Source organism: Hylobates moloch, unplaced genomic scaffold (genome assembly GCF_009828535.3).
Source record: "Hylobates moloch isolate HMO894 unplaced genomic scaffold, HMol_V3 SCAFFOLD_5, whole genome shotgun sequence".
NCBI classification, from domain to species: domain Eukaryota; kingdom Metazoa; phylum Chordata; class Mammalia; order Primates; family Hylobatidae; genus Hylobates; species Hylobates moloch.
Genome location: NW_026652280.1, coordinates 113,851,936 through 113,869,740, shown reverse-complemented (window position 1 = coordinate 113,869,740; position 17,805 = coordinate 113,851,936). Strand labels below are relative to the sequence as shown.

The following is a 17,805-nucleotide window of genomic DNA, read 5'->3' as shown; positions in this document are numbered from 1 at the left end:
TTATCACAGCTAACATGATACAGCCTACCAAATGACTACAGTGAACAAGCTTCCTACTTAAGTATGAAACATTTACTTTTGCCTTAACTATCCTTCAAGAATCAGCTCAAATGTTTCCTCTTTCACTAAATCTTCCTTGATCACTTCCAACCTGGAGGCATCTCCTACACTTGAAATTCTTTATCTTTCTATGACATTGATCATATTTGCTTTGTTATAATAAATATAGGCAAAAATAAAGGTTTGTACACATCCTATATCTCTACTACTAGACAAGAAGCTTCTTACAGGCAAGAATTGTGTCATACATCCTTTTTATCCCAACATCCTCTAGCACATTATTTTATATTTAGTATGTGCTTAGGATTTATTGAATGATGGGTGTTAAAAACACAAGGAGTAGAACTGTAGTCTATTGAATCTAAATGAGTAGAGTCATTATAAAATTATTGACCTTGCTTGGTCTAAGTCTCACAGAGTCATCAAATTTCTTTGGTTTAGACGTTCCACCCCATTCCAGTGATGTTCCAATTTTTACCTTCACAGCTGAGGATAAGGATTTGGGAACATTTGGTGAGAATTCTCCTGGAAGAAAGTGAATATGGTTCAGTTCTTAGGAGTAGTATTCTTTTAGACATCAAATGTTGCTCAGCAAATAGTACATAAAATATTGAAAGGACCTGAGAAGTAATCTAGTTAATTCACACTTCATTTTATTTTTTGAGACAGGGTCTTGCTCTGTCACCCAGACTGGAGTGCAGTGGCACAATCATGGCTTACTGCAGCCCCCAACTCCTGGGCTCAAGTGGTCTTCTCGCCCCCACCATCCAAGTAGTTGGGACTACACATGCATGCTGCCATTGCTCTGCTAAATTAAACAAAATTTTTTTTTTAGAGATGAGGTCTCACTATGTTGCACAGGCTAGTCTTGAACTCCTGGCCTCAATGAACTCCTCAAACTCAAGGCTCACACATCAGCCTCCCCAAGTGCTGGAATTAAAGGCATGAGCCACCATGCCCGACCTACACTTTATTTTATACTTACTGAACTGTACTTACCAACTTCCTCAACCACAATAAATGATTCAGGTGTCCGTACAGGAAGTGGAGGGGGGATTTCATCATCTATTCTTGGAGCAGTTGCTATCCAAAATGTCAGAAATATTGTAACAATTGTTAATTAGAACAATCCAAAGGAAATTCTTATACTCTAATATTAAATATAAATTTACCATAATTTATATTTAAATTCCGTTGAAGCAACATTATCAGTAAAGTTGGCACTTGTTCATTCAAGGAAAAAGCAAAATAAATTCTCTTAAGGTACAAACCCAGGAGGTTTTTGCTTATTCTTTAACATTTATTGTTTGTTTTAAAAGCTCAAAAGTAGGGCTGGGCGCGGTGGCTCACGCCTGTAATCCCAGCACTTTGGGAGGCCGAGGCGGGCAGATCACAAGGTCAGGAGATGGAGACCATCCTGGCTAACATGGTGAAACCCCGTCTCTACTAAAAATACAAAACATTAGCTGGGCGTGGTGGCGGGCGCCTGTAGTCCCAGCTACTCGGGAGGCTCAGGCGGGAGAATGGCGTGAACCCGGCAGGCGGAGTTTGCAGTGAGCCGAGATTGCACCACTGCACTCCAGCCTGGGTGGCAGCAGGAGACTCCGTCTCAAACAATAATAATAATAAAAAATAAATACATAAAAGCTCAAAAGTATTTTGATTGAGTCACGGTGTATCAGTTAACATAAAATATTATGTTAATTTTGGAAACTTGACTTATCTTTTACATAACTCCTTTTGTTTTACGTAGACTATATAATAAAGCATTATAAAGTGCTTTGATATGTAAAAGGTTCAGTTATACATTAGGTAAAATCATAAAGATTTCAGTATCTCTTCATTCTATACAAAATCCAAGAATATGGGTATTTTTCCATTTTACAAAACAACAGTATAGGATAGTCTGTATTTCTATACAAACATTCAGAGTTTTTATTAAACATTTTAAATGCTATTACAAGAAACTGCCACCAGATGGCACATGACGATATTGTTACAATCCCTGAAAATAAGGGTTTGTTTGTATTTATTAATTTTTTTTGAGACGGAGGTTCGCTCTGTTTTTTAATGATGCAGATGCTCAGAGAAGTTTAAGGTATTTTGAGTATCTAAGAAAAGAAAATGCCGGGCACGGTGGCTCAAGCCTGTAATCCCAGCACTTTGGGAGGCCGAGGCGGGCGGATCACGAGGTCAGGAGATCGAGACCATCCTGGCGAACACGGTGAAACCCCGTCTCTACTAAAAATACAAAAAATTAGCCGGGCGTGTTGGCAGGCGCCTGTAGTCCCAGCTACTCGGGAGGCTGAGGCAGGAGAATGGCGTGAACCCGGGAGGCGGAGCTTGCAGTGAGCCGAGATCGCGCCACTGCACTCCAGCCTGGGGGACAGAGCAAGACTCCGTCTCAAAAAAAAAAAAAAAGAAAAGAAAATACATTTAAATGGTTAAAAATGTATAAAATAATGTAATCACAGAAGGAACTTCTTAGATCCAGATATTTTTGCAACAAAGCTACAAATGATCTACACAACTATTTATTAAGAAACTCTACAATAAATAATGTTATAGAGCAAAAGTTTTCTCCACCTCCTATCTATGTAGAATGTGCTTTATGAATTATTTGATGATATACCTAAAGGAGTTAAACTTGTTCTTTGCTTTCCCTCATCATCTTCCACATCAAATTATTGTCATCATCTCTAACAGGAGGCTCATTTCTACTTTCAAACTAATCAGTAAAACAGAACAATATGTGTTATATGCAAAAATACAGAATTATAAAAGAGATAAAACATGAAAATAAAGGTATACATAAGATAAAATTTTTACACAAAATACTAAACATGTATTGTCATCTACGAAATTACTACAAAAGAGCAAGAAATCAGGTTCTCCCAACTCCTGCAGGAAGAGAATTGAATTTTTAGCAATATGTTCAACTCATTTTAGCCACATAATTGTGCAACAAAAATTCTGGATGCTATTGATCAAATTTTTTTCTGCTCTTCCTTTGGAAGCTGCTTCTATATGTTAAGAGTAAATTCTGAAGCTAGGTGTGGTGGCTTGCACCTGTAATCCCAGCACTTTTGGAGGCCATGGTGGGAGGATTGCTTGAGGCCAGATTTTCGAGACCAGGCTGGGCAACATAGCAAGACCCCATTTCTAAAAAAAAAAAAAAAAATTAGCCAGGCATGGGCGTGTCCCTGTGGTCCCAGCTACTTGGGAGGCTGATGTGGGAGGATCGGTTGAGCCCAGGACATCAAGGCTGCAATGAGCAATGTTCACAACACTGCACTCCAGCATGGGCAATATAGTGAGATTCTGTTTCAAAAAATATTTTTAAGAAACAGTATATTGTGGGCCTTTGATATACATTTCTAGAAATGAGACGTGCCTTTTTTAGAAGCACTCCTGCTGGTACAGATCCTGTACCAGATCTTGAATGCCTCCATTGTTGCCTGTTTCATGGGATATTATGTTTGATGTTGCTATTTTCAACTTATTATAGCATTAAAACACTCCTGGAATGTATTTATTTGAGGAGTAGCAGGAAGAAGAAAGAGAAGGAAGCAGGCTAGGCGTGGTGGCTCATGCCTGTAATCTCAGCACTTTGGGAGGCCGAGGCAGGCAGATCATGGAGTCAAGAGATCAAGACCATCCTGGCCAACATGATGAAACTCCATCTCTGCTAAAAATACAAAAATTAGCCGGGCGTGGTGGCGCGCTCCTGTAATCCCAGCTACTCGGGAGGCTGAGGCAGGAGAATTGCTTGAACCCTGGAGGCGGAGGTTGCATTGAGCCGAGATTGCACCACTGTACTCCAGCCTGGGTGACAGAGTGAGACTCCATCTCAAAAAAAATAAAAAAAAAAAAAGAGAAGAAGCAGAGGAGAAGAGGGAAGAGGAGAAGAAACCAAATATTCTATAGAAACAAAGTGAAATCTAAAATTCTATGCAAACTTTAAAAAATAACTTACCTAGTACAGCTGACTCTTGGTTCAATAGTGGGGAAATATTGGTTGGAGAATTCAGTGATAAAGAATCATGTGAATTGTAATAAGATAAGAGGGATGTGGAGGATGTTGGCAACAAAGAAGAAGGAAAAACAGTTCCATCTTGCTTCTCAGGTAAATCAAGAGACATCTTAGAACTGGTACCACTTGGAGGCCATGATGAAAAATAAGGATCTTCCACTAAAGGTATGTAAGAATATACACCAAGAGCACTAGAGTCATAGTGCTTTACATTAGAGGCATTACATATTTGGTGTTTAGAGTCATACGGCAGTGAATAATTCAGTTCTGCTGAAGAAACATGCATTACTTTTTGAGCCTGCATCTCTACAAAACAAGAATCATGTGGTTGAGATTCCAAATAAGAAAAGTTTTCCTTGCTGTCCACTTCCTTGGTTTCTCTCTGCTGTATCAATTCAAAAGGAGTTGATTTGGTCCGTGTTATTGGCACCTTTGAATTAAAATATCTTCCTGCTGCATTTACAGGTTTAGAATTAGAACATCCCTCAAACAAAAGAGAGCCCAAATCCAAACTTTTATGCTTCTGAAGAGGTTCCCCAACTGTTGGAAATCCCTTTGTCTGCCGTTTCATGGTTGTGTCAGCATTTTTGTCAAAACCGTAATTTAGCTCCAGAAAGTCAAAAGAAGTGCTTGATTTAGCAGGGTGCAAAACTAGCTCTTCCTTTGCACTTATTTCAGAAGTCCTAAAGTCAAAGGAAGAAGATTCTTTGTTTTCCATTTTTGTCCTTTGTTGGTTCATCATTTTTGCTGCTTTTATGGTACTAAAACAAAAAGAAAGCGTAATGATGACACTATACCCCAAACAGGCCTCTTCCTAGCATCACAATTATGTATAAGCATGAGATTCATCTCCCAGACACAATTAGTCAACGTTTAGATATATAAAATTGTACTCACCTTTTTGGTAATTTAGGAGAATAAGAGTCTGCTTGGAGAGTGTGATTTTGCTCAGGAATAGAATACTTTGCTTGACTCTTTAAAAGAAATAAGTCAGAGGCTGGTTTTCAGTGAAGCAATGTCAATAAGATACTTTAACATTTAGAAGGCTGAAAAGTAATTTTTCAGGAAATAAAAAGATTTAAAATAATTCATGAAAGGGTTAGATTAGCTTCCAAAATATTGAACTCAGCAAGAACTCGTTCATATACTGAGATGGCCAGAATAAAGGATTAATAGTGTTATAGAAATTAGAAAGGATTTGTGTATATCATCTTTTCAAATGTGGGAGTTTTAAAAATGTTCTTTGGTGGGTAACTTTAGTCTCAAAAACACTCTGCCTTTAGAAATTTCAGCATCTCAGCCCTTTAGAGGTACTTATTAGGTCTCTGGACCTATTTCATCTTGTTCTACTCTTTTCCTCCTCGCTATGCTCTAGGTATACTGGTTTTCTTGCCATTACTTTAGCATGCCAAACTTATTTCCAAGTCAAGGCTTTTACACTTACTATTCCCCCTGATTAATATATTTTTGCTCCAAATTTTGCATGGCTGGCTCCTTCTAAGTAATTAGATCTCTGCTTAACTGTCATCTGCATAAGGAAACCTTCCCTGACTACCCAGCCTAAAATCACACTTCTTCCCCTGTCCAGCCACGCTCAATCTTCTTCTTTTTTAAGAGACAGGGCCTCGCTATATTGCCCAGTCTGGCCTCAAACTCCTGGGCTTAAGCAGTCCTCCTACGTCAGCCTCCCAAGTAGCTGGGACACTACAGGTGTGTACCACAGTGCCTGGCTTCAATCTTTTTTTTTTTTTTTAATTAAGTTAGGGTCTTATTCTGTTATCCAGGCTGGAGTGCAGTGGCACAAACATGGCTCACTGCAGTGTTGACCTCCTGGGTTCAGGTGCTCTCGCCTCAGCTTCCCAATCCTTATTTTTTATAGCAATTATCATATCATGAAATGTGTTATTGTGGTTCATAGAATCTTAGAATACCATTGATTATAAAATATATCTTCATTTCAGAGATGTTAAAATCCATTTTGAACATCTCAATTGATGCAGAAAAAGCATTTGACAAAATTCATGTTAAAATCACTTAACAAAATAGGAATATAAGGAAATGTTCTCAACATGATAGAGGCCATATATGAAAACCCATAACTAACATCATATCCATACGTGAAAGACTTAAAGCTTTTCCCCTAAGATCAAAAACAAGACAAGAATGCCAACTTTTACCACTTCTATTCAACACAGTACTAAAGTCCTAGCCAAAGTAATTTTTTAAATTAGTTTTGTTCTTAGGCAAGAAAAAAAAAAAGCATTCAAACTGGAAAAAAAGGCTGCACACAGTGGCTCATGCCTGTAATCCCAGCACTTTGGGAGGCCAAGGTGGGTGGATTTCTTGAGGTCAGGAGTTCGAAACCAGCCTGGCCAACATGGTGAAAGCCCATCTCTACTAAAAATATAAAAATTAGCCGGGCATGAGGTGCACACCTGTAATCCCAGCTATTCGGGAGGCTGAAGCAGGAGACTTTCTTGAGCACAGGAGGCAGAGGTTGAAGTGAGCCGAGATCATGCCATTGCATTCCAGCCTGGGCGACAGAGTGAGATTCCATCAAAAAAAAAAAAAAAAAAAATTGGAAAAAAAGGAAGTAAAATTATCTCTATTCTCAGATGACATGATTTTATATATGGAATTCCACAAAAAATCTGCTAGAGCTAATAAACAAATTCAAAGTTGCAGGATGTAAAATGAACACATAAAACGAGTTGCATTTCTATACATTAGCAATGAACAATCTGAAAAGAACATTAAGGAAACAGTTATATTTATAATGGCATCAAAAAGAATAAAATACTTAGGAGTAGATTTAACCAAGGAGGCAAAAAACTTGTATACTGAAAACTACAAAGCTTTGCTGAAGGAAATTAAACAAGATATAAATAAATAGACATTCAAAGTGATCTACAAGTGCAATGCAATTCTTATCAAAAACCCAATGGCATTTTTACATAATTTGTTTAAAAACTAGACTAAAATTCATGGAATTTCAAGGGGCACTGAATAGTCAAAACAATCTTGAAAAAGAAGAGCAAAGTTGAATGACACACTACCTGATTTCAAAAATTGCTACAGAGCTACAGTAATTAAAACAGTGTGGTACTGACATAGTATAGACTAAAGACCAATGGAATAGAAGAGCTTTGAAAAAAACATTTACATATGGTGGGCAATTGATTTTTGACAAAAGTGCCAAGACAATTCAATGGAGAAAGGAGAGTGTTTTCAATAAATGATTCTGGGAAAAACTGAATATACACATGCAAAAGAATGAAGTTGAGGCTGTATGCGGTGGCTCATGCCTGTAATCCCAGCACTTTGGGAGGCCGAGGCAGGCGGATCACCTGAGGTTGGGAGTTTGAGATCAGCCTGAACCAACATGGAGAAACCCTGTCTCTACTAAAAATACAAAGTTAGCCAGGCACGGTGGCGCATGCCTGTAATCCCAGCTACTCAGGAGGCTGAGGCAGGAGAATCGCTTGAACCCGGGAGGTGGAGGTTCCGGTGAGCCGAGATCACACCATTGCACTCCACCCTGGGCAGCAAGAACAAAACTCCGTCTCAAAGAAAAAAAAAAAGAGAGAGAGAGAATGAAGTTGGACCCTTATCTTATGATACAGAAATTAACTCAAAAATTGATCAAATACCTAAACATAAGAAGTAAAATATAAAACTCTTATAAGAAAATGGGCAAGCTTCATGACATTGGATTTGGCAATGATTTATTAGATAGGACACCAAAGGCACAAACAACAAAAGAATAATAGGAAAATTGGACTTCATTGAGATTTAAGACTTTTACACACCAAAGGACACAAAGGCAAAAAAGCAACCCATTGACTGAATGGAAGACAGTATTTGCAAATCACATATCTGATACGAGATCAAGATCCAGAATATATAGAGAACTCCTAAAACTCAACAACGTGTAAACAACTCAATTTTTTTTTTTTTTTTTTTTTTGGTGGAGGGAGACAGAGTCTCAGTCTGTCACCCAGGCTAGAGTGCAGTGGTACAATCTCGGCTCACTGCAACCTCTGCCTCCTGGGTTCCAGCAATTCTCCTGCATCAGCCTCCCGAGTACCTGGGATTACAGGCACACGCCACACCCAGCTAATTTTTGTCTTTGTAGGAGAGACGGGATTTCACCATGTTGGCCAGGCTGATCTCGAACTCCTGACCTCAAGTGATCTGCCCGCCTCGGCCTCCCAAAGTGCTGGGATTACAGGCGTGAGCCACCGCATACAGCCTCAATTAAAAAATGAGCAAAATCTGGGCACTGTGGCTCATGCTTGTAGTCTCAGCTACTGGGGAGTTTGAGGTAGGAGGATTCCTTGAGGCCAGGAGTTCAAGACTAGCCTGGGCAACATAATGAGACCCTGTCTCTAAAAAAAAAAAGTTAAAAAAAAAAATTAGCTTGGTGTGGTAGTGCATACCTATAGTTTCAGCTACTCAGGAGCTGAGGTGGGAGGATCACTTAAGGCCCAGGAGTTTGAGGCTTCAGTGAGCCATGATGGTGCCACTGGACTCCAGCCTGAATGACAGAGCAAGACCCTGACTAAAAAAAAAGTGGGAGTGTGTGGGGGAAGGTCAAGACTTGAAGAGACGTTTTTCCAAAGAGGATATACGAATGGCCAATAAGACCACAGAAAGGTGTTTAATCATTAGGAAAAAATAAATCAAAATCACAATGAGATACCACTTCACACCTAATTAGGATGGCTGCCATCAAAAAAACAAAATAGGCCAGGCGTGGTGGCTCACACCTGTAATCCCAGCACTTTGGGAGGCCGAGGCCGGCGGATCACGAGGTCAAGAGATTGAGACCATCCTGGCCAACATGGTGAAACCCCGTCTCTACTGAAAATACAAAAATTATCTGAGCGTGGTGGCATGTGCCTGTAATCCCAGCTACTCGGGAGGCTGAGGCAGGAGAATCACTTGAACCTGGGAGGCGGAGGTTGCACTGAGCTGAGATTGTGCCACTGCACTCCAGCCTGGCAACAGAGCGAGACTCCGTTCAAAAAACAAACAAACAAACAAACAAACAAAAAACAGAAAATAAAAAGTGTTGGCCAGGATGTAGAGAAATTGGAATCCTTGCGTACTGTTGGTGGGAATGTAAAATGGCACAGCTGCTATGGAAAACAGTATGGCTGTTATAAAAGAAAACCAAACATAGAATTACCACATGTAATTCCACTTCTGGGTTATACCCAAAGTAATTAAAAGCAGGGATACAAATATATATTTGTATACCTGTGGTCATCACAGCATTACAGCAGCCAAAAGGTAGAATGAACTCAAGTATCCATTGATGGATGAATGGATAAACAAAATGTGTGCATGTGTGTGTGGTGTGGGTGTGTGTATAAATATATACAATGGAATATTATTCAGCCTTAATGAGTAAGAAAATTCTGACACGTTACAACATGGATGAACCTTGAGGACATTACGCTAAGTGAAATAAGCCAGACACAAAAGGACAAATACTATATGATTCCACCCACATCAGGTACCTAGAGTAGTCAAATTCATAGAGACAGAAAGTAGAATGATAGTTGCCAGGGGCCAGTGGGAGGGGAGAATAGGGAGTTATTGTTTAATGGATACAGAGTGTCTGTTTAGAATAATGAAAGTTCCAGAAACAGTGATAGTCACTCAACATTGTGAATATACTTAATGCCACTGTATTGTACACTTAAAAATGGCTAAAATAGTAAATTAAAATGATATATTGTACAACAATAAAAATACTAATTGGAAAGTACCTCTTCCTTTTCTATTTCCTAGTATAGACTGTATAAAATTGGTGTTAATTCTTCCTCAACCATTTGATAGAATTCTCTAGTGAAACTATGTGGGCCTGAGATTTCTTTTTTGGGAGTTTTAAAATTACAAATTCAATTTTTCTAATCACTAAGGGGCTACTCAAATTATCTATGTCATGCGGAGTAAATTGTGGTAGATTGTGTTTGAGAAAATAATCCATTCTGGGCCGGGTGTGGTGACTCACGCCTGTAATCCTAGCACTTTGTGGGGCCAAGGCAGGAAAATCCCTTGAGCCCAGGAGTTCAAGACCAGCCTGGGCAACATAGCACCTATTTCATTCCTGATATTGGTAATTTTTATTTTCTCCCTTTTTATCTGTGTCAGTTTTTAAAAAGGTTTTTCAATTTCATTGATCTTGTTAAAGAACAAATTTTTTTTTTTATTTTTTAAAAAAACCAGGCTGGATGCCTTGGCTCACGCCTGTAATCCCAGCACTTTGGGAGGCCGAGGCAAGCAGATAGTCAGGAGTTCAAGACCAGCCTGGCCAACATGGCAAAACCCTATCTCTACAAAAATAGAAAAATTAGCTGGGCATGTTGGCACATACCTGTAGTCCCAGCTATTTGGGAGGCTAAGGCAGGAGAATCGCTTGAACCTGGGAGGCGGAAGTTCCAGTGAGCCAAGATCGTGCCACTGCACTCCAGCCTGGGTGATAGAGTGAAACTCTGTCTCAAAAAAACAAAAACAAACAAAAAACCAATTCTGATTTTTCTCTGTTATTGTTTCCAATTTCATTGATTTATGCTCTTTATTTCTTTTTCTATATTCTTGGAGTGACAGATTATTGAGACCTATACTGTTTTCTAATGGATGCACTTAGTGCTATAAAGGTCCCTCTCAGTACTGCTATAGCTTCTGTCTCATAAATTTTCATATGTTGTATTTTCATTTTTGTTTAATTCAGTGTGTTTATTTCCTTTGAGACTTTCTCCTTGACCCAGTAGATTATTTAGAAAAGTGTGGTTTGATTTCCAAGGATTTGGATACTTTTCCATTACCTTTCTGTTACTGATTTTTTTAATTAATTAATTTATTTATTTATTTTTGAGACAGGGTCTTGCTCTGTCACCCAGGCTGGAGTGCAGTGGCACAATCACAGTTGACTGCAGCCTTGACCTCCCAGGCTCAAGCAATCCTCCCACCTCAGCCCCCTGAGTAGCTGGGACTACAGGCACATGCCATCACACCTGGCTGAGTTTTTAACTTTCGTAGAGATGGGGGTCCCCCTGTGTTACCCAGGATCATTTTGAACTCCTGGCCTCAAGGAATCCTCCCACCTTGGCCTCTCAAAGTGCTAGGATTACAGGCAAGAGCCACCATGCCCGGTCTCTGTTACTGATTTCTAATTTGATTCTATTGTGGTCAGAAAATATATTCTGTATAATTTCTGTTTTGTTTTGTTTTGTTTTGTTTTTGAGACGGCGTCTCTCTCTGTCGCCCAGGCTGGAGGGCAGTGGCGCAATCTCGGCTCACGGCAAGCTCCGCCTCCCGGGTTCACGCCATTCTGCCTCAGCCTTTCCGAGTAGCTGGGACTACAGGCGCCTGCCACCACGCCCGGCTAATTTTTTTGTGTATTTTTAGTAGAGACGGCGTTTCACCGTGGTCTCGATCTCCTGACCTCGTGATCCGCTCGCCTCGACCTCCCAAAGTGCTGGGATTACAAGCGTGAGCCACCGCGCCCGGCCTGTTTTGTTGTTGTTGTTGTTGTTGTTGTTGTGGTGGTTTGGTTTGGTTTGGTTTTTTTTTGTTTGTTTGTTTTGAGACAGAGTCTCGCTTTGTTGGCCAGGCTGGAGTGCAGTGATGCTATGTTGGCTCACTGCAACCTCCGCCTACCAGGTTCAAGCGATTCTCCTTCCTCAGCCTCCCAGTAACTGGGATTACAGGTGCCCATGACCACACCTGGCTAATTTTTGTATATTTATTAGAGATGGGGTTTGGCCAGGCTGGCCAGGCTGGTCTCAAATTCCTGACCTCATGTGATCTGTCTGCCTTGGCCTCCCAAAGTGCTGGGATTACAGGTGTGAGCCACCGCTCCCAGCTTAATTTCAATTTAAAAAAATTTTTCAAATTTTTCAGATTTTTATGGCTCAGGATATACTCTATCTTGATATATAGTTTCCATAAGCACTTTAAAAGAATGTTTATTCTTATTAGGTAGAGTGTTCTGTAAGTGTCAACTAGATTTTGTCAGTTAGTGGTGTTGAGTTCACCTATATCCTTGCTGGTTTTCTGTCTAGTTCTATCAAAATTGTTGAAAGAAGAATATTGAAGTCTCTGGCTATGACTGTGAATCATCTGTTTCTCTCCTTTAAGTTCTATGAGTTTTTCTTCACATATTTTGCAACTTCATTGTTTGGTCTATATACATTTAGGACTATTATGTCTTACTGGCAGATTGACCCTTTTATCATTATCTTTCCCTATCTCTGATAATTGTCTTTGCTCTGAAGTCTAATTTATCTGATATTAACATAGCCACTCCTGCTTTCCTTTGATTCATGTTTACATGATATATCTTTTTTCCATTCCTTTGTTTTTAGCCCTCTTATATATTTGAAGTGAGTTTCTCATAGACAACATATAGTTGAATCGTTTTTTAATTCTCTATGCCAATCTGGCAATTCACTCTACCACCAGTAAATATTGGTGTATTTAGGCTTATATGTTTAATGTAATTATTAATATGGTCAGGTTTCATTCTGCTATTTTATTTTTTGTTTTCTCTTTATTCTTTGTGTTTCTCATTGATCTTTTCTTTTTCCTGATGTTTTCTCTTTCCTGCATTTTTTAGAATTCCATTTTGATTTACCTATAGTGTGTTTTATTATATCTCTTTGTATAGCCTTTTTTAGTCATGGCTCTAGATATAGATATAGATATATGGTATCACACTGTACTGGTGTTATCATTTTACCAGTCCAAGTGTGGAAGCCTTACCTTCATTTATGTTTCTTACCATCCTCCTGTTACAATCATTTAAAATATTTCCTTTAATATGTTTAGAACAACATCAGTCAGTGTTATATTTTTGCTTCAATTGTAAAACATCATTTATAAAACTCAAGAGAAGAAGGAAAGTTTATTATATATTTACCCACATTTATTATGTTCTTTCTTCCTTCTTTCATCATTCCCTTTTGGTTTAGAAAGCTTCCATTGCCATTTTTTTAGGGTAGGTCTACTGGTAACAGATTATCTTAGTTTTTCTTCATCTGAGAATGTCTTGATTTCCCCTTCAGCCCTGAAGGATGTTTTCACTGGGTGTAAAACTCTGGATTGACAGTTATTTTCTTTCAGCACTTGGAAAATATTGTGCCACTTCCTTCTGACCTCTGTGATTCCTAATGCAAAATCTGCTGTCATTCTAATTGTTTTCCTCCTACAGTTAAGGTGTCATCTTTTTCTGGCTGATTTCTAAAACTTTTTTGTTGTTTTTTGTTTTCAGAAATTTAATTATGATGTATCTTCCAGTACTTTTTCAGCCCTGCCCTTTTTCTTTTCTTTCTGGGGTTTTGATGACACAATGCTAGATTTTTTTTTTTTTTTTTTTTTTGTCCCTTAGTTCCCTGCAGCTCTGTTTATTTTTTTCAGTCTATTTTAACACTGTTGCTCAAACTGGACAATTTCTTTTTTTTTTATTATTATACTTTAGGTTTTAGGGTACATGTGCACAATGTGCAGGTTTGCAATTTCTGTTGTTCTACTTTTCAATTCATTAATTCTTTTTTCCATACCCTCTATTCTGCTGTTGAACCCATCTATTTTGCTTCAGTTACTGTATTTTTAAGTTCTAAAATTTCCATTTGGTTCTCTTTATATCTTGTTTCTTTGCTGAGACTCTTTTTTTTTTTGGATGAGGCTTTGTATTTTTTAATTTGGTTTAAGCATGTTTTTACTTTTTTCTTTTTTCATATTTTCATTCTTTTTATTGTCTTTGTTGTTGTTGTTTTAACCATGTTTTTAATTGCTCATTGAAGTATTTTTATCTTGGCTGCTTTAAAATCCTTGTCAGATAATTCCAACATCTACATCATCTCAGTGTTGTCACCTATTGTCCTTTTTTAAATTCAGTTTGAGATCTTCCTGGTTCTTGGTATAATAAGTGATTTTCGACTGAAATCTGGGTATTTTCACATTGTTATGAGACTCCGAATCTTAGTTAAGCCTTCTCTTTTTGCTGGGGCTTTTTTTTTTTTTTTAAACAGAGCGTTGCTCTGTCACTTAGGCTGGAGTGCAGTGGTGCAATCTCAGATCACTGCAACCTCCGCCTCCTGGGTTCAAATGATTCTCATGCCTCAGCCTCCCGAGTAGCTGGGATTACAGGTGCGCATCACCATGCTCAGTTAATTTTTGTATTTTTAGTAGAGACAGGGTTTCACCATGTTGGCCAGGCTGGTCTTGAAGTCCTGATCCCAGGTCAAGACCAGCCTGGTCAATATAGCAAAACCCCGTCTCGGCCTCCCAAAGTGCTGGGATTACAGGCATGAACCACTGCGCCCAGCCATTTGGAAAAATTTTTTTGTAGAGACAATTGCTATGTTGCCAAGGCTGCTCTCAAACTCCTAGGCTTGAACAATCCTTCCACCTTGGCCTTCCAAAGTGCTAGGATTACAGGCATGAACCACCTTACCCAGCCAAGAGATTATTTTTAAATTTTTGTTTCTCTTTGAGACAGGGTCTCACTTTGTTGCCCAGGTTGGAGTGCTGTGGTGCCATTTCAACTCACTGCGACCTCCACCTCCCAGGTTCAAGCAATCCTCCTGCCTCAGCCTCTGGAGTAGCTGGGACTACAGGTATGCCCCACCACTCCTGGCTAAATTTTTTTTTTTTTTTTTTTTTGGAGATGGGGTTCACCATGTTGGCCAGGCTGGTCTTGAACTCCTGACCTCAGGTGATCTGCCTGCCTCGAGCTCCCAAAATGCTGGGATTACAGGTGTGAGCCACCAGACTTAGTGAGATTAATTTTTTAAGTTAAATTACATCAAATTAATTTGTCATTTTCCACAGGAAATTTTCAGTGCAGCCCTATGCACACATGACACTCTCAATTTAGTTGTGACAATAGATAAATCCTGCAACAAATCTGACATCCCTTGACCAAAAGCAAGTATGAAAATTTTTTTGACATAATATCTAGTTTAAATTTTACCTCTGTTCCAGAATGTTTATCTCTGATAACATCCATCTGTCTCTTAAATAGTTCTAATACAGCATTGTAGACCAGTTCATATTGTTCCTGAAGAGCATCGCAACCCAGAACAAATGAAAACAAAAACAAAAAAAGTGGTGAACTACAGGACGAGATTTTAGGAATATGAACACCAATCAAATCCTAATATAGCAGACCCAAAAGGACGATCAGCATGTTATTAAACTTACTAATTGCCTTATGCTTACATAGTTCACTTCAGATTTCAAAGCACTTTTATGCTGCTGAAAATAGCTAAATATTTGATACACCTCTAACTAATGTACAAGAATCTTATGACTTGTTTCTTTTATGTTCTAACCCTACTTTCTTATCTTTCTCTCCACCATCATTTCTCTAATTCTGTTTCCCTTGCTCACATTAAAAAAAAATTATTTCATTCTAGATGGATTTTTAGTGAGCAACCTTCATCTTTTCTGGAAAAAGAGATAGTGGTTGGTGTATAGATAGATAACTTCAATGTCTATGCTTTAATTTGGTCCTCACAATTGCTCTATAAAGTAGATAGGCTATTTATACCTATTTACAGTTTATCCCAGGTCATTCAGAAGGAATTTCCAGGACTTGGCTTAGAAACTTAATTTCCACACTCTTAGTTCAGTGCATTTAGATAAAGTTGCTAAAATTTTGTCCTAGTAAAGATACCAAAGTAAGGTAAACCACTAAATAAGGTTTGGAAATTTGTGGTTACAAAAGGATTTCACCATAGAGAAATGAGACCTCTACTATTACAAGGTTTATGAGTTATTACTACTCTGTTTTTGTCTGTAGTTGCTCAAGCACTTCATTTTAAACTTAGTTTTTATCTGAAAGGGCCTATTCAGGGTTTTTCCTGACACTTGACACATTTCTATACAAATAAGGAACAATTTTTTTTTCAAAGATAATTTTAGCAGGAAACACTGCAGAGTCTGTATCATCCAACACAGCCATTAGTATGCTCTTTATTTATTTTATTTTTTTTGAGACACGGTCTCACTGTGTTGCCCAGGCTGGAGTGCAGTGATGCAATCTCAGCTTACTGCAGCCTCGACCTCCCAGGCTCAAGTGATGCTCCCACCTCAGTCTACCAAGTAAGTCGGAACTGCAGGCACCTGCCACTACACCCTGCTAATTTTTGTATTTTTTTGTAGAGACAGGGTCTCACTATGTTGCCCAGGCTGGTTTTGAACTCCTGAGCTCAAGCGATCCACCTGCCTCAGCCTCCCAAAGTGCGGAGATTATAGGTGTGAGCCACCACATCTGGCTAATTTTTTTAAGAAAGAAAAATTAGGGCCGGGCATGGCGGCTCACGCCTGTAATCCCAGCACTTTGGGAGGCCGAGGCGGGCAGATCACGAAATCAGGAGTTCAAGACCAGCCTGGCCAGCATGGTGAAACCCCATCTCCACTAAAAATACAAAAAAATTAGCTGGGCATGGTGACGCGTGCCTGTAGTCCCACCTACTCGGGAGGCTGAGGCAGAAGACTTGCTTGAACCCTGCAGGCAGAAGTTGCAGTGAGCCAAGATCGCACCATTGCAATCCAGCCTGAGTGACAGAGTGAAACTCCATCTCAAAAAAAAAGAAAGAAAGAAAGAAAAAGAAAAATTAGACAGGAAGCTCTCATCTGGTTACAGTGCCATTTCCTGGTTAGAGCAGTGTCAGAAAAAACAGCTACAACTGTCAAGTTCAGTTAGTTGTTTGATGATGCCAAAATGTGAAGGCTTTTTCAGCTGTCTTCCAACTCTTAAAAGTAGGCCTGAAATGGAATTTGTTTTTGAAATGGGGTATGGTTTTATTAAATTCGTATTGCTATTTATATAACTAGGTTCCATACTTCTGGAATCTTTATGCATTTACATGGATCAGCCTTCTTTCAAGTCTGACAGCATTAAACCAGCTAATGCTTTCATTTCACATAAGCTTTCTCCCTCACAGGTTGAATATAGAAAACACTTACACTCAACACATGGAAGTTATTTTTTTCCACCAGTTATTAGTGGAAAATCTGTGCAGGCCAAACAGTTTTATATTATAATAGCTCTTTATTTTATCCCTTTAATTCACAACTTCTAGACTAAAATATCTGAATTGCCATTGTCAGTTGTTTTATCTCTAAAACTATTTGCATCTTCATTGGTGTTTTAAACACTTTAAGGTCTTGCTATTTAAGTAGTTAAAAGTAGTTCTAACAAATTATACAAAAGTGCCTGTTAATAAACATCAATACACGTTTGATGAATGAATGGGTCAATACTAAATTCTATATTAAAAATGGAGACCACTTAGAGAACTAAAACTATTGGGTAAAACTATTCGTGTAGAAATATGGGTGAAATTAATATTGTAGACAGTGAGAGATTTGGGCTAGGAGAAGGGAAGAGCATTCCTAATGGAGTGAACAAGTGTGGGTATTCTCGGGTAGGTTAAAAGATTGTGATACATAAATAGAGTATGATTGTAATTTTTTTTTTTTTTGAGACAGAGTCTCACTCTGTTGCCCAGGCTGGAGTGCAGTGGCGTGATCTCAGCCCACTGCAACCTCCATCTTGCAGGTTCAAGCAATTCTCCCACCTCAGCCTCCCGAGTAGCTGGGATTAGCAGGTGCCTGCCACCATATCCAGCTACTTTTTTTATTTTTAGTAGAGACAGGGTTTCAGCATATTGGTCAGGCTGGTCTCGAAC

The 17,805-nt window shown here is 38.9% G+C and overlaps 1 protein-coding gene across 7 annotated transcripts in view; it reads right to left on the bottom strand.

The window, feature by feature from the left end:
- Window positions 1-17,805, bottom strand: part of PTPN22 (protein tyrosine phosphatase non-receptor type 22) — a 57,618-nt gene that overhangs the window by 19,707 nt on the left and 20,106 nt on the right. For 5 of the 7 annotated variants that reach the window (XM_032154933.2, XM_032154932.2, XM_058439441.1 and 2 more), the window contains 5 exons: window positions 15,081-15,167; window positions 4,991-5,067; window positions 4,037-4,854; window positions 1,060-1,143; window positions 455-585 (listed from right to left, as the gene is read on the bottom strand). In XM_032154933.2, coding sequence (XP_032010824.1) covers window positions 455-585; window positions 1,060-1,143; window positions 4,037-4,854; window positions 4,991-5,067; window positions 15,081-15,167 — 1,197 coding nt within the window. The remainder of the gene's footprint in view (window positions 1-454; window positions 586-1,059; window positions 1,144-4,036; window positions 4,855-4,990; window positions 5,068-15,080; window positions 15,168-17,805) is intronic. The other 2 variants (XM_032154937.1, XM_032154938.1) reach the window with 2 other exon arrangements.